Source organism: Sus scrofa, chromosome 16 (assembly GCF_000003025.6).
Source record: "Sus scrofa isolate TJ Tabasco breed Duroc chromosome 16, Sscrofa11.1, whole genome shotgun sequence".
NCBI classification, from domain to species: Eukaryota; Metazoa; Chordata; class Mammalia; order Artiodactyla; family Suidae; genus Sus; species Sus scrofa.
In genome coordinates, this window is record NC_010458.4 from 13,958,888 (window position 1) to 13,975,564 (window position 16,677).

The 16,677-nt window shown below is 33.2% G+C and overlaps 1 protein-coding gene across 1 annotated transcript in view; it reads right to left on the minus strand.

The window, feature by feature from the left end:
* The window catches only part of CDH9 (cadherin 9), a 137,788-nt gene that overhangs the window by 20,177 nt on the left and 100,934 nt on the right, over nucleotides 1-16,677 (minus strand). Inside the window, exons 4-7 of the mRNA XM_021076628.1 lie at nucleotides 13,686-13,805; nucleotides 12,925-13,092; nucleotides 10,639-10,826; nucleotides 9,397-9,650 (exon numbers count right to left, since the gene is read on the minus strand). Of these exons, the coding sequence (XP_020932287.1) occupies nucleotides 9,397-9,650; nucleotides 10,639-10,826; nucleotides 12,925-13,092; nucleotides 13,686-13,805 (730 nt within the window). The remainder of the gene's footprint in view (nucleotides 1-9,396; nucleotides 9,651-10,638; nucleotides 10,827-12,924; nucleotides 13,093-13,685; nucleotides 13,806-16,677) is intronic.

Consider the following 16,677-nt stretch of genomic DNA (forward strand, 5'->3'; position numbering starts at 1 on the left):
GCTTATGGCTCAATAGATCTTGGATTACTTCCTATCATTTGCATCAGAGATCAAGAGGAAAATAAAAATAAAAATAGCATGGTGCCCATTGCTCCTTGCCCTAGAGATTAGTACAGGGGTTTCTATGATTGAGGAATAGTCATCAATGCTAACATTATACAGATCTAGCTTTGACTCACTTTGAACTTATGTGGGATCAAAATAGATCTATGCTTCTGGCTGTCCCACTCTTAGGTTCAACCTTAAAAGGCACTGTTTTCAAGTTAAAAATTCATGAAGGAGAATCACTTTGATGATTTATAAATAGTTCACTTTAACATTAACACTGCAAACTTCCGGGTCTCTTTTCAGAAATTTGCCCCACTGCCAATGATGTCTTGCAGTTAGTCAAAGCCCAGAGACAATTTTCTTTTAATTAGTAGCCAATGTTCTATTTCAACACAGAATAGGATGTTCTGGCTTACCTATTAAGAATAAATACACTGGATTACAATAAATGACCAGAAAGAGGTTGAAAGACACTTAACTCAGGACAAAGCTATGTCTATGTCCCAGCAGATAGCTTATTAAAACAATATTTAATTGATCTCATTATGTTGTTTTTTTAATAATACATTTTAAAAAATATCATTGGTATAATTTTTTTTTTGAATTCATACCTTTTGCAGAGACAGGAGCCAATCATATAGACAGCAAATATAACAAGGTAGAAAAGATCACAAGAGAGCTGAGACTGGAAGCTGATCTGTGGTTCTAGTTTTTGTTTATTTGTTTTTTTAATGTTCTATAATTAAGAATCAAACACTTAGCAGATCCCTGTTTTGTTTTTGGGGGTTTTTTTTCCTAGTACAAGAAAACATGTAAAATAAATTACAGGCAACAGAACATATCAGTAATATGCAGGAATATATCATTCCTTTTGTTTTTCTGAATTCCAGGCACATCTTTCACTAAGTCAGTATAATTCATCTAAGAGTTTGTTCATTCTTTTCCAGACACTGGTTTCCAGAAATGTGTTTTCTAACTATGAACTATGAAGCCTTCATTTCCCTTTAAAAAGAGAATGTGGCTATACAATGCTTGAACAAATAGTTCAGATCTTTTTTTCCAAATATTTGTGACATGATTTTACTCTCTGTGATAAAATCGAGCAAATGTTAAGGAATTACTGCTATATGTGAAGGCATTTATTTACTTATTCCAGCTTATGGTGGAATCATGTATATTTTGCTGTGGCATGACTAAATTTCTTACAAGCAAGTTTGTTTTGTGCTTACTTCTCTATTTGACTGCAGTAAAACTGATTTCTTCAAAAATTTGTTGAACTTTAAGTACGTTGAGCATAAAATAGGTGTGAAATGAGACAACATGTTCTTTCAGAACCTGTAAAGCTATAATCAGTCCTATAACTTGGGAAATCTATGATTACTAATGAGGTGAAGCAGAGCTGACAACAGCTGCTAATTGTCACCATAATCTCATGTTGCAAGTGGCAGATGTATTTCAGAAAATACGTTTGATGAACAGATTTACTTATGGATGAGAATTACTTCCCAAACGTTCCCTGGAAAATGTTTCTCCATGATGCTTATTATCATAGCCTGTTTCTGCTCTGGGGATCAGTCATCCCTCTAAATGCTATCAGAGCAAACAGAAGCGTCAGAATATTACAATGTTGTCTCCTTGTTGAATTATTGCTGGCTTTTCACACATAATCGAATATTTAAAGCTTTTTTTGCATACATTTTTATACTAAAAGGAATTGGCTTAATACTATATTTTCAGGCATAGCCTTATATTTTGTCAGACTTTGGAGTGCATGGCTTTATATTTTGTCAGATTTGGGAGTGTAATTTTAAGATGTAATTTCAGAATCATTTGTTCTCCAAATATTTTTCTTCCCTTTGTTGTAATTCTTGAGATTTTACAGATAAAACCACTGCTTATTATTTTTTCAAGACTTGAGTACCCTATACAAAGTGAATATTTCTGGGATAGCTATGAATTTAAAAATGCATCACCTACTTGTATATACTGTAAAGTAAGGCTGCAAGTCTTACTGTGTCTTTGATCAAGGAATGTTCTGCTAAAATTGTGTCCTGAGGAAATTATCAGATACAGGGAAGGATAGATAGATAGATAGGTAGATAGATGATAATCCAAACAGTCTACATTTTCATCAGTGGTGCATTACCTACATAATAGTATGATATCTGTACAATAGAATTTTATTAAGAATTTAATAACTTAGCAAATTTTCATAATAAAATATATAAGCTTATGTTATATAAGCTCTAATTAAAAAGTAGGAGGTGGATAAATTGTTTCAAAGATGATCTATTTGTTGGATATAAAATAAAATAGCACTGGTGTTAACTGCTGGAGGGGGAGAATTATAGATATAATTTACTACAAAATTAACTGCAATTCATTTTTTCTAAAATGAATGGCTATAGTTATATAATCAAACATTATTTGAAATTATATTTTTAATGTCCTCTTCAGATATAAAATAACAGGAACTGTATTTATCCCTTTCTCCTCGCCTCAAAACCACTAAAACCCAGAATAAATATATTTAATAATTGGTTTTTTTTGAAGCATTATATGCCAGGAGATAGAGAGAATAAATCCTGAGAAAAGAAGAGATGATATGATCTCCCAAACTGGCTGCTGTCTGAGAAGTTTTCTATATAATAATGCAGGAAATGGGAGCCCAGATGGATCTACCAGTCTCTTGAGTTCAGGTGATGATGTTGAGAATCAAGGGAAACCAAGGTGGCTAGAATTTTCTGGGCAGGGGACTTCAGAGGATAGAGCTTCACAAAGAGAAAACCATAGACAGTTGAAGAGGATCCCACCCAGCACTTCAGCTGAGTTCTGATCAGAACATGCATGAGAGTAGATAAAATGAAGCCACAGATATAACCAATAAGAAGGGCCAGTGGAAGTAAGGGTTGCTAAAGTAAGAGGCAGAATGATTAAACTGTTTTGTGTAACTTAGCCACACATCTGAATACTGTTCAAGAGTATTTATGAAAATGCAAAGCTATTCCATACTACACACAGTATAAACACAATATTTTTCATCTAGTCAAAAAAAATCACAGGCTTGCAAAACACAGGAAATGTGACTGCAAAGAAAGGTCTATCAGTTGAAACTAACCCAGAAATGACACAATTGACAGAATTAGCTGACGATGTTTTAAAAACATTCTGTATGCTTAATTAGAGGGAAAATTAAGCAATAATATAGGTAGATATAAGTAGATATATGTATAGCTCTTCATAGAACTTCTGGAAAAGAAACTAAAGTCTGTGAGTTGAAAATTATTCTCTGATGGAATTAAGGCAGGTTAGATATTGAAGAAAAAATGATTATTAAACTTGAAAATGAATGGGAGCAATTTAAAATGAATAAAGGGGGTGGTGGCAAGACTAAAGTAAATAATTAAACAGAGCACCATTGAGCTGTGTTACACTTTCAAGAGACCTAACATAATTAGAATTAAACGATCTGAAAGAGAGGAAGGTAGGGCAAAAAATATTGAAGAAACACTGGTTGAAAAAAGCCAGAAACTCACAGATCCAAGAAGCTTAATAAACTTATAATTTTTTAAGTACAAAAATGTATGAGGCATATTATGGAAAATCACATCATAATAAATTGCTTAAAACTATTCAGAAAATTTAAATGCATCTTAAGGAACAAATAAGTTACAAAGAGAAAAATAAAGACAGTGCAAAATCTTCATTATAGAGCTAGAAAAAAACTACCACTCTCAACCTAAAATTCTATATCCAGCAAAAAAAAAACAACAACAAAAAAACCCAAAAACAAAAAAACAAAAAACAGTGGTAGCATTAAAAAAAAAGGAAGCATTAAAAAAAGGAAGTAAAAAGGACTGCAAAATAAAATACAGTATCAATTCAAAGGAGGCAGAAAGTAAGGAAGATAGAGCAATTCAAATATAAACAGCAAAATAATAAATTAAACTTAGTATTAATACTCACATTAAATGTACATGATTTAAACATTACAGTTAAAGGCAAAGAGTGTTAGGTTGTGCAATAAAGCAGAACAAGTGTATGCTTCTTATAAGAAACATATTTTAAATACAAAAGCAGAAATAGGTTAACAGCATCATACTTAATGATGACAAACTGATTTTTTCATAAGATTAGGAGGAAGGCAAGGACTTCTGCTTTTATAATTTCTGGCAGTTCTTGGCAGTGCAATAAAATTATAAAAATATAAAATATGTTTTTGATATGTAGACATAAAACCACAAAACATGCCTAAAAAAACCCTCCATGAGTGGAGAAATACACATTGTATAAGGAGTAATATATTCAGTATCATTAAGATATTATCAATTCTGCCTATGTTGGTCAATGGATGCAACAAAATCCTAATCAGTACTTCAACAGGCTCTTTTGTAGCAGTTGATATGTGCAAATGTAAAGGGCCTAGAATTACCAAACAACTTCAGGAATGAAAAAATAAGATAAATGATAAATACTACCTAATTTGAAGACTTTTTGTACAGCTCTGCAACTGTGTTATTTTTATAAACATAGATAAATACATAATTGGAATCAAAGAGAGAGTCCAGAGTTAGAGCCATACTTATGTAAACAATTGAATTTTGACGAAGGTACAAAATTCGTTCAATGAAGACTATAGTCTTTGTAACTAACAGGGGTGGAAACATTGGGCATCCATATACATAAAAGAAAAATAAAATTTCAGTCTATATCTCACACTATATAAAAACAATTTAAAATGGATCATAGATATAATACTAAAAATAATAAATCTCCTAGATGAAAAAATAGAATGAGAATCTTAGGATCAGCCAGTGCTTTCTATGTTAGAAAATAAAAGTTTGAACCATAAATTCAAGATTTAATAACTGGATTTTATTAAAATTGAGAAATTTTGCTCTTTGAAAGTTACTTTAAGGAAATGGATATATAATCCACTGACTTGTTGAGGAAACATTTGCAAATCTGTGGGGCTGGGGCCCACAGGGTGCCCTGGGGCTGATGCCTTCCCCACTGGTTGATGAGGCCTGTCCTAGGCTAGTGCCTGCCCACCCAGGTAGAGCTGGGTCCCAAGGTCTCTGGAAGTAGAACCCAATAGTTTGTGTTGTCTTGCTGGTAGATGCAGTTATGTCCCGCCCTCTGGTCGGCAGGGTATGGTCTCAGGAATGCTGTGGACTTGGAGGAACTTATGACAGCCAGCTTGCTGGTGGCTAAGTCTGCATTCTCACCTGGATAGCTGTTTGACCTGAAACATCACAGTGCTGATGTTTCACCTACTAGCAGGCTGACACTAGCTCTCTGATCTCTAGACCCTGCAGCCAGAGACTCTAAGACCCAGCACTGCTCGCCAGTGGCCAGAACTAGACCCAGAACCTGGCCTCACCCACAAACATCAGTCCAAGGATCCCCTGGGACTTAACTCCACACAAGAACAGGCTGATAGTTGATTCAGGACCCCTGTCATCACAATCACCAAATTCAGAACCCAGCTCTGCCCAGCAATGGGTCAGCACTAGCCCAGGGATCTCCAGGGCCCCACAGCCAAGCCACTTTGTGACTCTTCCTCTTGAGACCCAGCAGCTTGCAGCCGCCACACAGGGAAGGGCCTGTCAACCTGCTAGACCTGGGGCCAACCACTCCTACAGACCACCCACAATACTCAGCCTGCTTTAACAGAAGGACCCATGCGGGCCACATGGGGGCACCCCTGGGGATATATCCATGGTGACCAGAGAGGAATGCACTGCTGGGATGCATAGGATTTCACAAAATACCACCTCTCCAGGATAAGAAAATATAACCAACTTACCAAATGCATAGAAATAAAAACAGCAAATTAAGCAAAATTAGGCAATACATTCCAAATGAAGGAACAAGATAATACCCCACAAGAAGAAGTGAAATAGAGATAAGTAATTCATACAATAAAGAATTCAAAGTAATTATTATAAAATGTTCAAAGAACTTGAGAGAAGATTGGATGAACATGGTAAGAGGTTAGAAATTTTTAATAAGGAGTTAAAATATAAGGAAGAAGCAAAAAGAGATGAAGAATACAATAACCCAAATAAAATATACACTAGAAGTAATCAACAGATTAGATGATACAGAGGAATGGAACAGTGAACTGTAAGACAGAGTAATAGAAATCACTAAAGCTGATCAGCAAAAAGAAAAAAAAGAATAAAAATAAAAGAGACCTCTGGTACAACATTAAGCATACTAAGATTTATATTTTTGGGTCCAAAAGGAAAATAAATAACAGAGGCAGAGAACACATCTGAAGACATAATAGCAGAAAACTTTCCTAACTTGAGAAAGGAAATAGGCATTCAGGCCAGAGTCCAAAACAGGGTCAACCCAAAGAGGATCATGCCAAGACATACTGTAATTAAAACAGCAAAAATTAAAGATAGAGAATATTAAAAGCAGCAAGGGTAAAGCAACAAGTTACATACAAGGGAGTCCCCATACAGCTCTCAGTTGACATTTCAACAGAAACTTCAGGCCAGAAGGGAGTTAGTTACACAGTGATTTAAAGGAGGAACCCAAAAGCAGGAATACTTTGGTAAGGTATTATCCAGATTTGTTGGCGACATCAGAAGTTTTACAGAGTTAAAGAGACCAAACAGCTTTTTAAGAAAAGTTAGAGAGACTTCTCTAAGTGAAAAAAGAAAAGCAGAACTAGAAATATGAAAGTTACCAAAGGAAGATCTCATTGGTGAAGGCAAGTTTACAGTAAAGTGGGTAAATCAACCATGTATAAAGCTAGTAGGAAGATTAAAAGACAAAAGTAGTAAAATCAGCAATATACACAATAAGTAGTTAAGGGATATGCAAAACAAAAATGTGTAAAATTGGATGTCAAAAATAGTAAATGTGGAGGGGAACTAGGGAGAAAAAGTGCATGGTTGTTAAAATGTTTGAACTTAAGAGATCTGTGACTTAAAAAAAATCACGTGTGTGTGTGTGTGTGTGTGTGTGTAGTCATAAATGTATGGATTACTATATATATACCTCATGGTAAACACAATCTTATGGTATGCTCAACAAACAAAAGTCCAGGACCAGGAGTCTTCACAATGAATTCTATCAAACATATATAGAAGAGTTTACACTTATCCTTCTCAAACTATTCCAAAAAATTAAAGAGGAATGAATACTTCCAAATACATACCAAGAGACCAGCATCATCCTGGTACCAAAAGATTGTAAAAAGAGCCTGGAGTCAGTAACAAAGACATCAATGGTTTAATGGATGGGGGAGCTTACACTTCTGAAGCAAGGTCCTGGAGCAACACCCCACTATGTGGAGTAGATGGCAGGCAGGACACGGCAGAAGTCTTTGCTGGGGTGGAGGAGGGAGGGGTAGGCTACCAGTAGGTATTGAGTTCGCATTGGCTCATGGGTTACTAGGGAAACTAGCAGAGGGACACTCCCCTCACTGTCCTTTGATAAGCTATCATGGTGGGGATGTTCTGATTTAAAGAATAGAACAGTCACTAGAAGGAATGGAGCAAGTATGTAGGTAGGTGAGTGAGGTGAGTAAGGTGTAAGTGAAGCAGGAATTGGTTGAGCAGGGTATGTACAGAGGGCAAGAGAACACCTATCTTGAGTGGCCTGATCAAACATTATTTTGGATATAAACATGCTAGTATGTATGTCTAGGCCATTGGAAAACTAGATTACTTGTTCATTTAATTTTATGAATTTTGTTTTTTCATTTTATGAGTTTAATGCATTTCTGTATGCCGATACAATATTGTTAGAGTAAAATAATCTTCTGTGTATTGGCATCATTATGACTCATCTTTTAAAATTAATGTTGAACAATATTAAATATACATAATTTGAACCCTAACATTTATTTAAAAGAGAAGGTTAAATGAAGTCTAATTAAAATATACCAAATATTTCAAGCTAAACTTGAAGTATTAACTGCAGATTAAAATTTCATGAATTGTTTATTTAATAATACATTAATTGACCAAGAAATTAAATATTCATTAGGATATGTTTAGTGCAACAAATATTGCTTTGTAAATTAACACTTGACTAGTTATTACATCTTAAACCAAATTTAATAGTTATATATTAAATACTGTGCTCATTAATTTTCTATGTATGACATAAATTCTAGGAAATTTGGGCATTTCCAATAATAATTTAATTGTTTATTTTCCTTAATTAAAAATTAATTTTAAATAAAGCATAATTGTAGGCATTTTAGCCACGCATTAATAGATAACCTATTATTTATGTCTTTAGCCTCTACGTCTTTGACACATTTTCCCATCTTCATTCCCCATCCTATTCATCCATTTATCTTACATCTATTTTGTAGTCTCCTTAAACACCATGAATAGGAATCACTTATTCAGTTTGTGGCATATTTGAGAGCATTTAAACTTTTGAGAAATTATTGCACTTTACTGAAGAATACTATACTAGGTTTAACAGTTTCACCATTCTCAAATATCATTACTCTCTTTACCAACTCTCTGAGTTCTTAGTATAATATAATTGATATTTTTTTTTCTCCAAAATGTTGATATGCACTGGGTCTGGGACTACCTTTCAATAGAAAGTATTTTGACAGTTTTCAAGGTATCTCTTAGGAGCCTTTCCAGAAGAATATTTTTTTCTAAATGATTTGTTTAGACCATCTATTATTTGAGCTATGATGTATCCAAGAATAATGAGACAAGAGTCACATCCACATAGGCGTTCCCATTGTGGCTCAGTGGTAAAAAACCCAACTAGTATCCATAAGTACACAGGTTCGATCCCTGGCCTCGCTCAGTGGGTTAAGGATCCCATGTTGCAGTGAGCTGCGATGTAGGTGGCAAACACGGCTCAGATCCTGTTTTGCTGTGGCTGTGGCATAGGCAGGCAGCTGCAGCTCCAAGGTGACCCTTAGTTTGGGAACTTCCATATGCCTCACCTGCAGTCCTAGAAAGAAAAAAAGAAAAATAAATAAAAAAGAATCATCTACAACTAATGGATTAAAATCATAGAATCAGGAGCCAGACAACATGCTCCTCAAACCCAGCTTTGCCAGTAACTGTTTGGCAAGTTATGTAAGTCTTCAGTGCTTTAGCTTTATCATCTGCAAAAAGATATAGTAACAGGAGCTACTTTGTAAAGTGTGACAAGAGTCAAATGAAATACTCTATCCAGAGCATTTACAAGATACTTTTAGCCCAGCTAAGAGTCTATGCTATGGAAGAGTTTTATCTTATAACTGTACTTGATCATAACATTGTGGGTTTTTGTTTTTTGGCATACAGCTTGTAAATAGTGTGGTTATTATTTTTCTGCAAACTTAAATTTTCTTGAAATACTTACTTTATTAAATTGTTCATGGCATCTGGGTCATACGCTGTGACCTGTCCAATGATGCTGCCCTCCTTTACATCTTCATCTACTTCGATCAGGTAAAAAATTTTACTGAACACAGGAGGCTCATCTATATCTTCTACAGATATTTTGACCACAGCTGTGTCTTTGAACGGTCCCAGGTGTAGGAATCGTGGATCAGGGTGAGTGTTACTTGCATCCACTTTTAAAGTGTACAACATTTTGCTTTCAAAGTCTAAATTCTGAAATTAAATGAAATAAGAAAAATTAATATATAGCAGATGTAACAATGAAGACAATTTCAAAATTTAATAACCACCTCTTTTAATAGTACCAGTAATTCTGGTTAAATAACTTTGCCAAGTATTGCTTCATGGGTATATCAAATAAATTAGTAAATATTTGTTTTGCCTAACATTTATAGAGAGTGACTGAGTATTATAGTATAGACATTGAGTCCCACTTAGTAATGAATTTTTCATTTTGATGGTTACAGGTAAATTAACCGTTATCTAATAAGTACATAGGTAATTTATTTTTACTATTTATTATTATTATTATTATAAGTTACACAAAGTTTAAATCAGTAGAAATATAAAGTTGAGTTTTAGCAAGCTATTCATAGAAGTTGCTTGCTTAGGCCCTGTGTTTCTAAAGCTGGTGTTTTTTTTTTTTTTTTTTAAATATATGTATCTTTGATTAATCTGAACACTGCGGAAGCAAGATGTGAATGAAAGCAGGGAAATCAGGATGATATAAATTAATATTTAGTTGAACTAGTCTATATAACATTTATAATGTTCTCCTACACCTCATTAAAAATCAAGAAATCCAACATAAAACACATAGCATATTCAGACTTCATGTATTTGAATAAACCATAACATTTAACAATATATGTATTTTGAAAAGTGCATGAAATAATGTGATGGCTGCATGCCCTTTTTTTCTGGCATGGAGAAACAAAACACAGACTTTTGAGAGTATTTTAACCTACTTTGATGGTTGTCTATTATATGCACAAGCAATTGAGGTTTTATATCAACATTTAAGTGTCAGTGATGAAGATGCTTAACTTATTTGAAAAGTGAAATCACAACTATTCCTACTTATATGAAGGACAGACACCATGTAAAGGATGGGAGAAATAAGTCCTATGCTTTTCTTCCCTGAAAATTAAAAATAAATTATAAAGTGCTCAATGAAAAAATGAAGACAGTGAGAAGAAACCTGTTTGACAGTTATAATCCCTTCCTGGGTATCCTTGTCAGTGATGACATCAAACATGTCTGCTCCTTCTCCTTCAGCAATGCTGTATTCCATCTCAGCATTCTCCCCCAAATCAGGGTCATTGGCTTTTATCCTTCCAAGATGAGTTCCAAGAGGTACAGACTCAGGAGAATGAAATTGATACATACCTGAAAATTAAATCAAAGCTGTTTTGACATTTCATCTTTAGATAACAAAAATATTTCATTTCCTTTGCCTTTTTTACTTAAGTAAATTAATTTTAGATCTGGTCAGTTTTTCATTATATTGAATTGTAAGCTGTCAAAAGTTGTAGATTTATTGAGCTGGAAAAATAATTTGTAAAGGCAGAAAACTCTCATTTTGTAGATGAGAAATTTACATTCCAGAAAGATTAAGTGAATGTCTCAAGGTTATTTAGATAATAGATGGTAGTCCTGATATTAGAATGTAGAACTTTTGGCTTAAGAGGACACAAAAAGACAATTTTTTCCTACTGATACAGAGCTTTCAACATAGTCATTACGCTTTTTTATATACACTAAATTATTTTAAAGAACACACATTTATTCTTATATTCTAACTCAAAGATAGAAAAAAATAAATCTATACACATTGACTTCTTTTTTTTTTCTTGTTAATGTCTTTAAGTGAGATATGAACCTTCTGTCTCCTGCAGTTTCAGCCAATCATATTACATTGTACCGTGCATGAAAGCATTTTTGTTTGTGATGGTTTATTCAAGAGATAATAGGACAAACTTTTTAAAAATGAAAGTTAGAAATGTTTTTAAACCTTTAATGTGTTGAAATCTATATAGTAAGAATTTAATTTATTAAATTTATTATATTCTGACATTATTCCTCATATGACCCATGTAGGTATATTATTCTCAGAAATAGGGCTCAAGGAAATCATCCTGTAAAACTGGGAAAAGCAGAAGGAAAAGCTAAGTCTGACTTCCTGGTCTGTCTGATTCCAATTTGCTTGGCGGTTAAGAAGAGGGATTTCTAAATCCAACTACCCTGAATTTGAGTTCTTATCACTAGAAAATTTAGTTAAATTCTCTAGCCCTTAATTTTATTGTCTATAGATGATGACAGCAATTAACTTTTAGGTTTGTTATGAAGATTGCATGAAATTATATCTTTAACATGCTTAGCCCAGTTCTTAGTTCAAGAACATTTTTTACTATTGCTACTATGATTCCAAAACTTCTACTAAGATTATAATAGATCATAGAATTACAGAGTAGCAAGTCATTTGAGAAGTCATCAAATTATACTCTTTTGTTTTATAGTTAAGGAAACAGAATGCAAAGTTTGTTTTATGTTAATTAGGCTTAATATTCATATTCGCAGCAGACTTTATTTTTTAACATTTATCATACGCAATATGCCCACTATCCAGAATTATACCATCAAGATTTCAAGTTTGATTAATGCTTTTCTGTGTTGGAGTTAATTTTATAAATTTAAATTTGCAAGCCCTTAACAGAACATTTCAGGATAGGGCCCCTTATAATTTTATTTGCTGTGAAATGGAAACATTTTCAGCAGAGAGTCAGAGTCTGTTTTTGTAGGACCTCATGGCATGCAAAGAATCCCTGGTTTCAAATACATCCCTAAAAACAGAAACAACTAAAAGGCTGTTGATTGATTTAATCTTCACAAGTAGGTAACAGATACCAGCAAATTTTAATATGTCTCTGATGCCATACAAACAAGGTATATCCCAATGCTATGGGCTCATAAGCAAGAAAAACCTGACCAGTTAAATCAACTTGCATTAATTTTACTTTAGTATCTGATTTCATAGATATTAAAACATCAACAACCTTGTGTTTTAGAATTGTTAAGTAAGGTATTATAATTAATTGTAAGGGGTTATAATTTTGATGTACAAACAAAAAGAGTGACAGGCATGGTATTTGAATCCAGGTGGTCAGACTTGAGAGTCCATGCTCCTAGCCAGGAAAGAGATAAGAGGAAAAGTAGTCTGGGAAATTTTATATCTCTTCAAAAGGTAGAAGACGATAATTAAAATTGCCATAAAGAACCTCATTTCCTTGTTTTTTGCATTACCTATTCCGTGATGAAAATGATCATAGTCACTTTTAATTTGTGGGAAATTGCGATATTCTTTGGGGGTGAGGGTTGTGTATTTGCTTTATGCATAAACTAATAGTGAAACTAGCAGTAAAAGTATGGGACTGTTTGTAGTATGTTTGAGAAACTCTCCGCATAAGATCACTGAAACCTCCCTTACTCTGGGGAAATCGTGGAGGATTGTTGTTGACGTCTGTCAGAGTGATGTTCACTGTGGTGGTTCCAGAAAGGCCTCCCATCTGGCCGCCCATGTCTTTGGCTTGTATAACCACTTGGTACTGCTCTCTATTTTCTCTGCTCATGTCTGGTAATGCAGTTTTTATTATGCCTTTTGGAAAAAGTAGACAAAAATTTTGTAATATAATCAAGGAATTTTAAAATGAAGCCATGCAAGATCCATTTACAGAAGTTAATCAAAACAAACATGATAACACGTCAATGTACCTAAAAAAGTCTTTCAATCCATAACCAATTTAACATAAGTCACAGAATGGAAACAAATTATTTCATGGACTCTTGTTCAGGGAAGGAGTTTTGCAAAGTCAGTTAATTATCATTTTGATTAAAAAATTACCTTCAGTCAAAAATCTTTAGATGAATAAACTTGTTTGATTTTGGTGATTGTTACATTTTTTGTTTGAATATTTCCTAGGAAACAAAATGTTTTGAATCTCTGTAAAATTTTGTATATAGAGCCATAAATTTAAACTCAATAAATAGCAGTCTAAGGAATTTAAGGGTTCAAAGCTTTTAAATGGATAGAATATTTGATTTTGCTTTCATAGAATAAATGTAAGGAGTCAATAAAAACGTGATACTTAATAGATAGCTTTTTAAAAAAAGAAAAATAAATCTGTAAATTAATTGTGCATCAAGATGTATTACATAATGAGAAAGAGACCAACTATTAAATGTTGATACCTGATTCTGGGTCCACTGAAAAATATGGCTGTCCTTGCAATATGCTGTAGACCACTTTGGCACTGTTTCCATAGTTGGCATCATCTGCATCTGTTGCAGTCACTTGTATAACAGACGTACCTACATGAATGCCCACCCAAACACAGACACTTAAATACTTATAAATTTGAAGCTGTCTTTCTGAAAATATGATACTGGAAGTGTGGTGTGTTAGATCATGTTATAAGTTTCAAGAAATTTGTTTAAATTATGCTGCTCAAAAAATTACTGATCTATTTTATTTTTTAATTTAAATATTCCTTAATAATATTGTCTGAGCTAAAATCCAAAAAATTTTATCATAAAGATGAATATAATGAAAAAAGTGCACTGAATTTTTAGTTGGTTGAAAATATTATGACACAAAAGTTTTTCACTGAGTACTGGGCACATGCAATTTTCAGTTAATACATTTATTGTTAACTAGAAATGTGTGTTCAAAGAAAACCCAACATTGAAAGCATTCCTGCTACATTTCAGTCTGATAAATTAATCTATATGGTAAATTAATGAAAATAAAGAGGTGGTGTTGTTATAAAGAAACAAACAAAAGACATAAAATTGACTGCTAAAATTTTTGATGTGTCAGGTATACATGATTATTAAATGTCCATGCCTTTTAAAAAAATGTAGTTAACATGGTCATACATATTTATTGATATGCTATGTGTTATTTGCTACATGGATGTAAATCAGTGGTATACCCATTCAAAGTTAAAGTGTATAATTGTGTCACAGGCAATACTATAATTTAAGATTACTCCTAGTTTAATTTATTTTATAAAAATAAAATTATTTTCTCTTAACTTTGTCACTACCATTATTTTTAAATGTAAAAGAGTTTTAAAGGGTTTGGTTTCAGAGCTAAATATAATGTAATATGTTGATGGATTTTTTTCTTATATTTTGTAGAACTCCACAAAGCTTCAAGGCATGATTCTAAAAGTACCATTACTAAAGCCTACCATGTGTCCCCTGAGCAAAACGAGTTTGTAGGACATTTTCTAGTATATTATACACAATTTTTCAAAATATTAATATGATTCTTGCAAAGATTTTAAAATTATTTTGGAGGAGTGGGTTCCATATTGGCCCTGTCATCTACTTTAATACTCTCCGTATATTACACACTCATAGCTTGTCTAATTGAGTTGTAGAAAATGTTTCCCAACATTATAGCTTATGCAGAATTATAGCTTATGCAGCTTATGCAGAATAGCTTATGCAGATTCTAGAACTAATGTATTGCACACTAAGATTAAACTGGCATCTTTATTTCCCATCAATGTATTTGAATACCAATATATGAATTTGCAAGTCGTGTATATATTTTCTCAAAATTAATTAGCATAAAATGAAAACTTGAGCTCTTCCTCTTGAGGCCTCTGTCTCTTTAGCTGCAGCAAAATTGGTATGTCCTATATGAGGACACACTGCATTTCAGTCAGGCCTAGATGTACTCTTTTATCATTTAAAAAACACCCACTCATGTCCAAGTTAGACCAAAGCAAAAATTGTAAAGTGATTTCCAACCCACAATAATGTTCAAAAGTTCAACCAAAGTGGTTTTCTGATTTAAATTTATTTTTATATAACCCTATGTGAACATATATTAGTTATATTAAGAATTGTTTTCATACTTGAGGATTCTTTGAAATATGAATTATTAAGCATAACTGAGATGTGAAATGCAAGTAGTTAATCAATTTTATGATATTTCTTTTGCTACCAAACTCTCATTTTTCTTTTATTGTGGCTATCAGTTTATTACAGGCACAGATAGAAACACTCTTCTATACTATTTAATAATGTTTTTTCTTGTTAAGTTGGTTTTGATCATTTGCTCTTTATTAATAGGTATGTGATCTTTGAACTTACCCCAAATTACTTGGCCTAAAAAAAAAAAAGAATTTTTAGAATGGAAACCAATCCTATAATGTGACTGAAATGCTAAAACACCCATGTAAAATACTGTCCTCTGTCTCAGAATCATGGTAGTAATTAGAATGGTGTTAGACACTAATAAACACTAATAGCATATCATTGATATTTCTCATAGCAAAATGAGAAAAAGAAATACCTAGTGTGTTGAACTTTAAGGAATGGATGCATTTATTTATTTATTTACTTACTTACTTACTTAGCTTTTTAGGGCTGCGGGTATGGCATGTGGAAGTCCCCAGGCTAGGAGTCAAATTGGAGATACAGCTGTTGGCCTATACCACAGCAACAGCAATGTGGGATCTGGGTCGCGTCTGCAACCTATACCACAGCTCACACAATGTCGGATCCTTAACCCACTGAGTGAGGCCAAGGATTGAACCTACCTCCTCATGAATACTAGTCAGGTTCGTTTCTACTGCTCCACAAAAGGAACTACTGTGTTTTCCTATTTTGTTTTCTGTTTTTAGTAAATTTAATGACATCTCCCAGTTAATACTATTTAGTATCAAAATTAGATAAAAAGTGGTTTATGTGTTTTTGTACTAATTTTATAAATATTTGTTTATAAAGACAAAAAAGTAATATGCCACTTTGATTTCTACATACCTCTAAATTTTCTGAGCTATATGGTTTTGTTTATTCTCAAGTAATTTAAAATGAGTATTTTACATTTTTATTAAATATAAAGTAAAATATAGTGAACCCCTAATAGCAAAATTTATATCATTTGTTATCTATAAAAAGTTTTCCGGTGTGATACAAACTCTCCAAAGGCAGGGGCTAGGTCTGCTTTTGTTCAATATTTTCTCTCTAAACCCCAGCAGAGTTTCTAGTGCAAAGCCATACGAGAGTCACAACATTTATAAAATTCTTTACATAGTCTAGGCAGGGTTTTCAGCACTTGATTTGTATCATTATTTTATCCTCATGATAAACATGGGATGTAGGCCTTGGGGCACAAAGAGGTTGCTCGTGATCACACACCTGGTAGATGACAGGAGGGGATTCA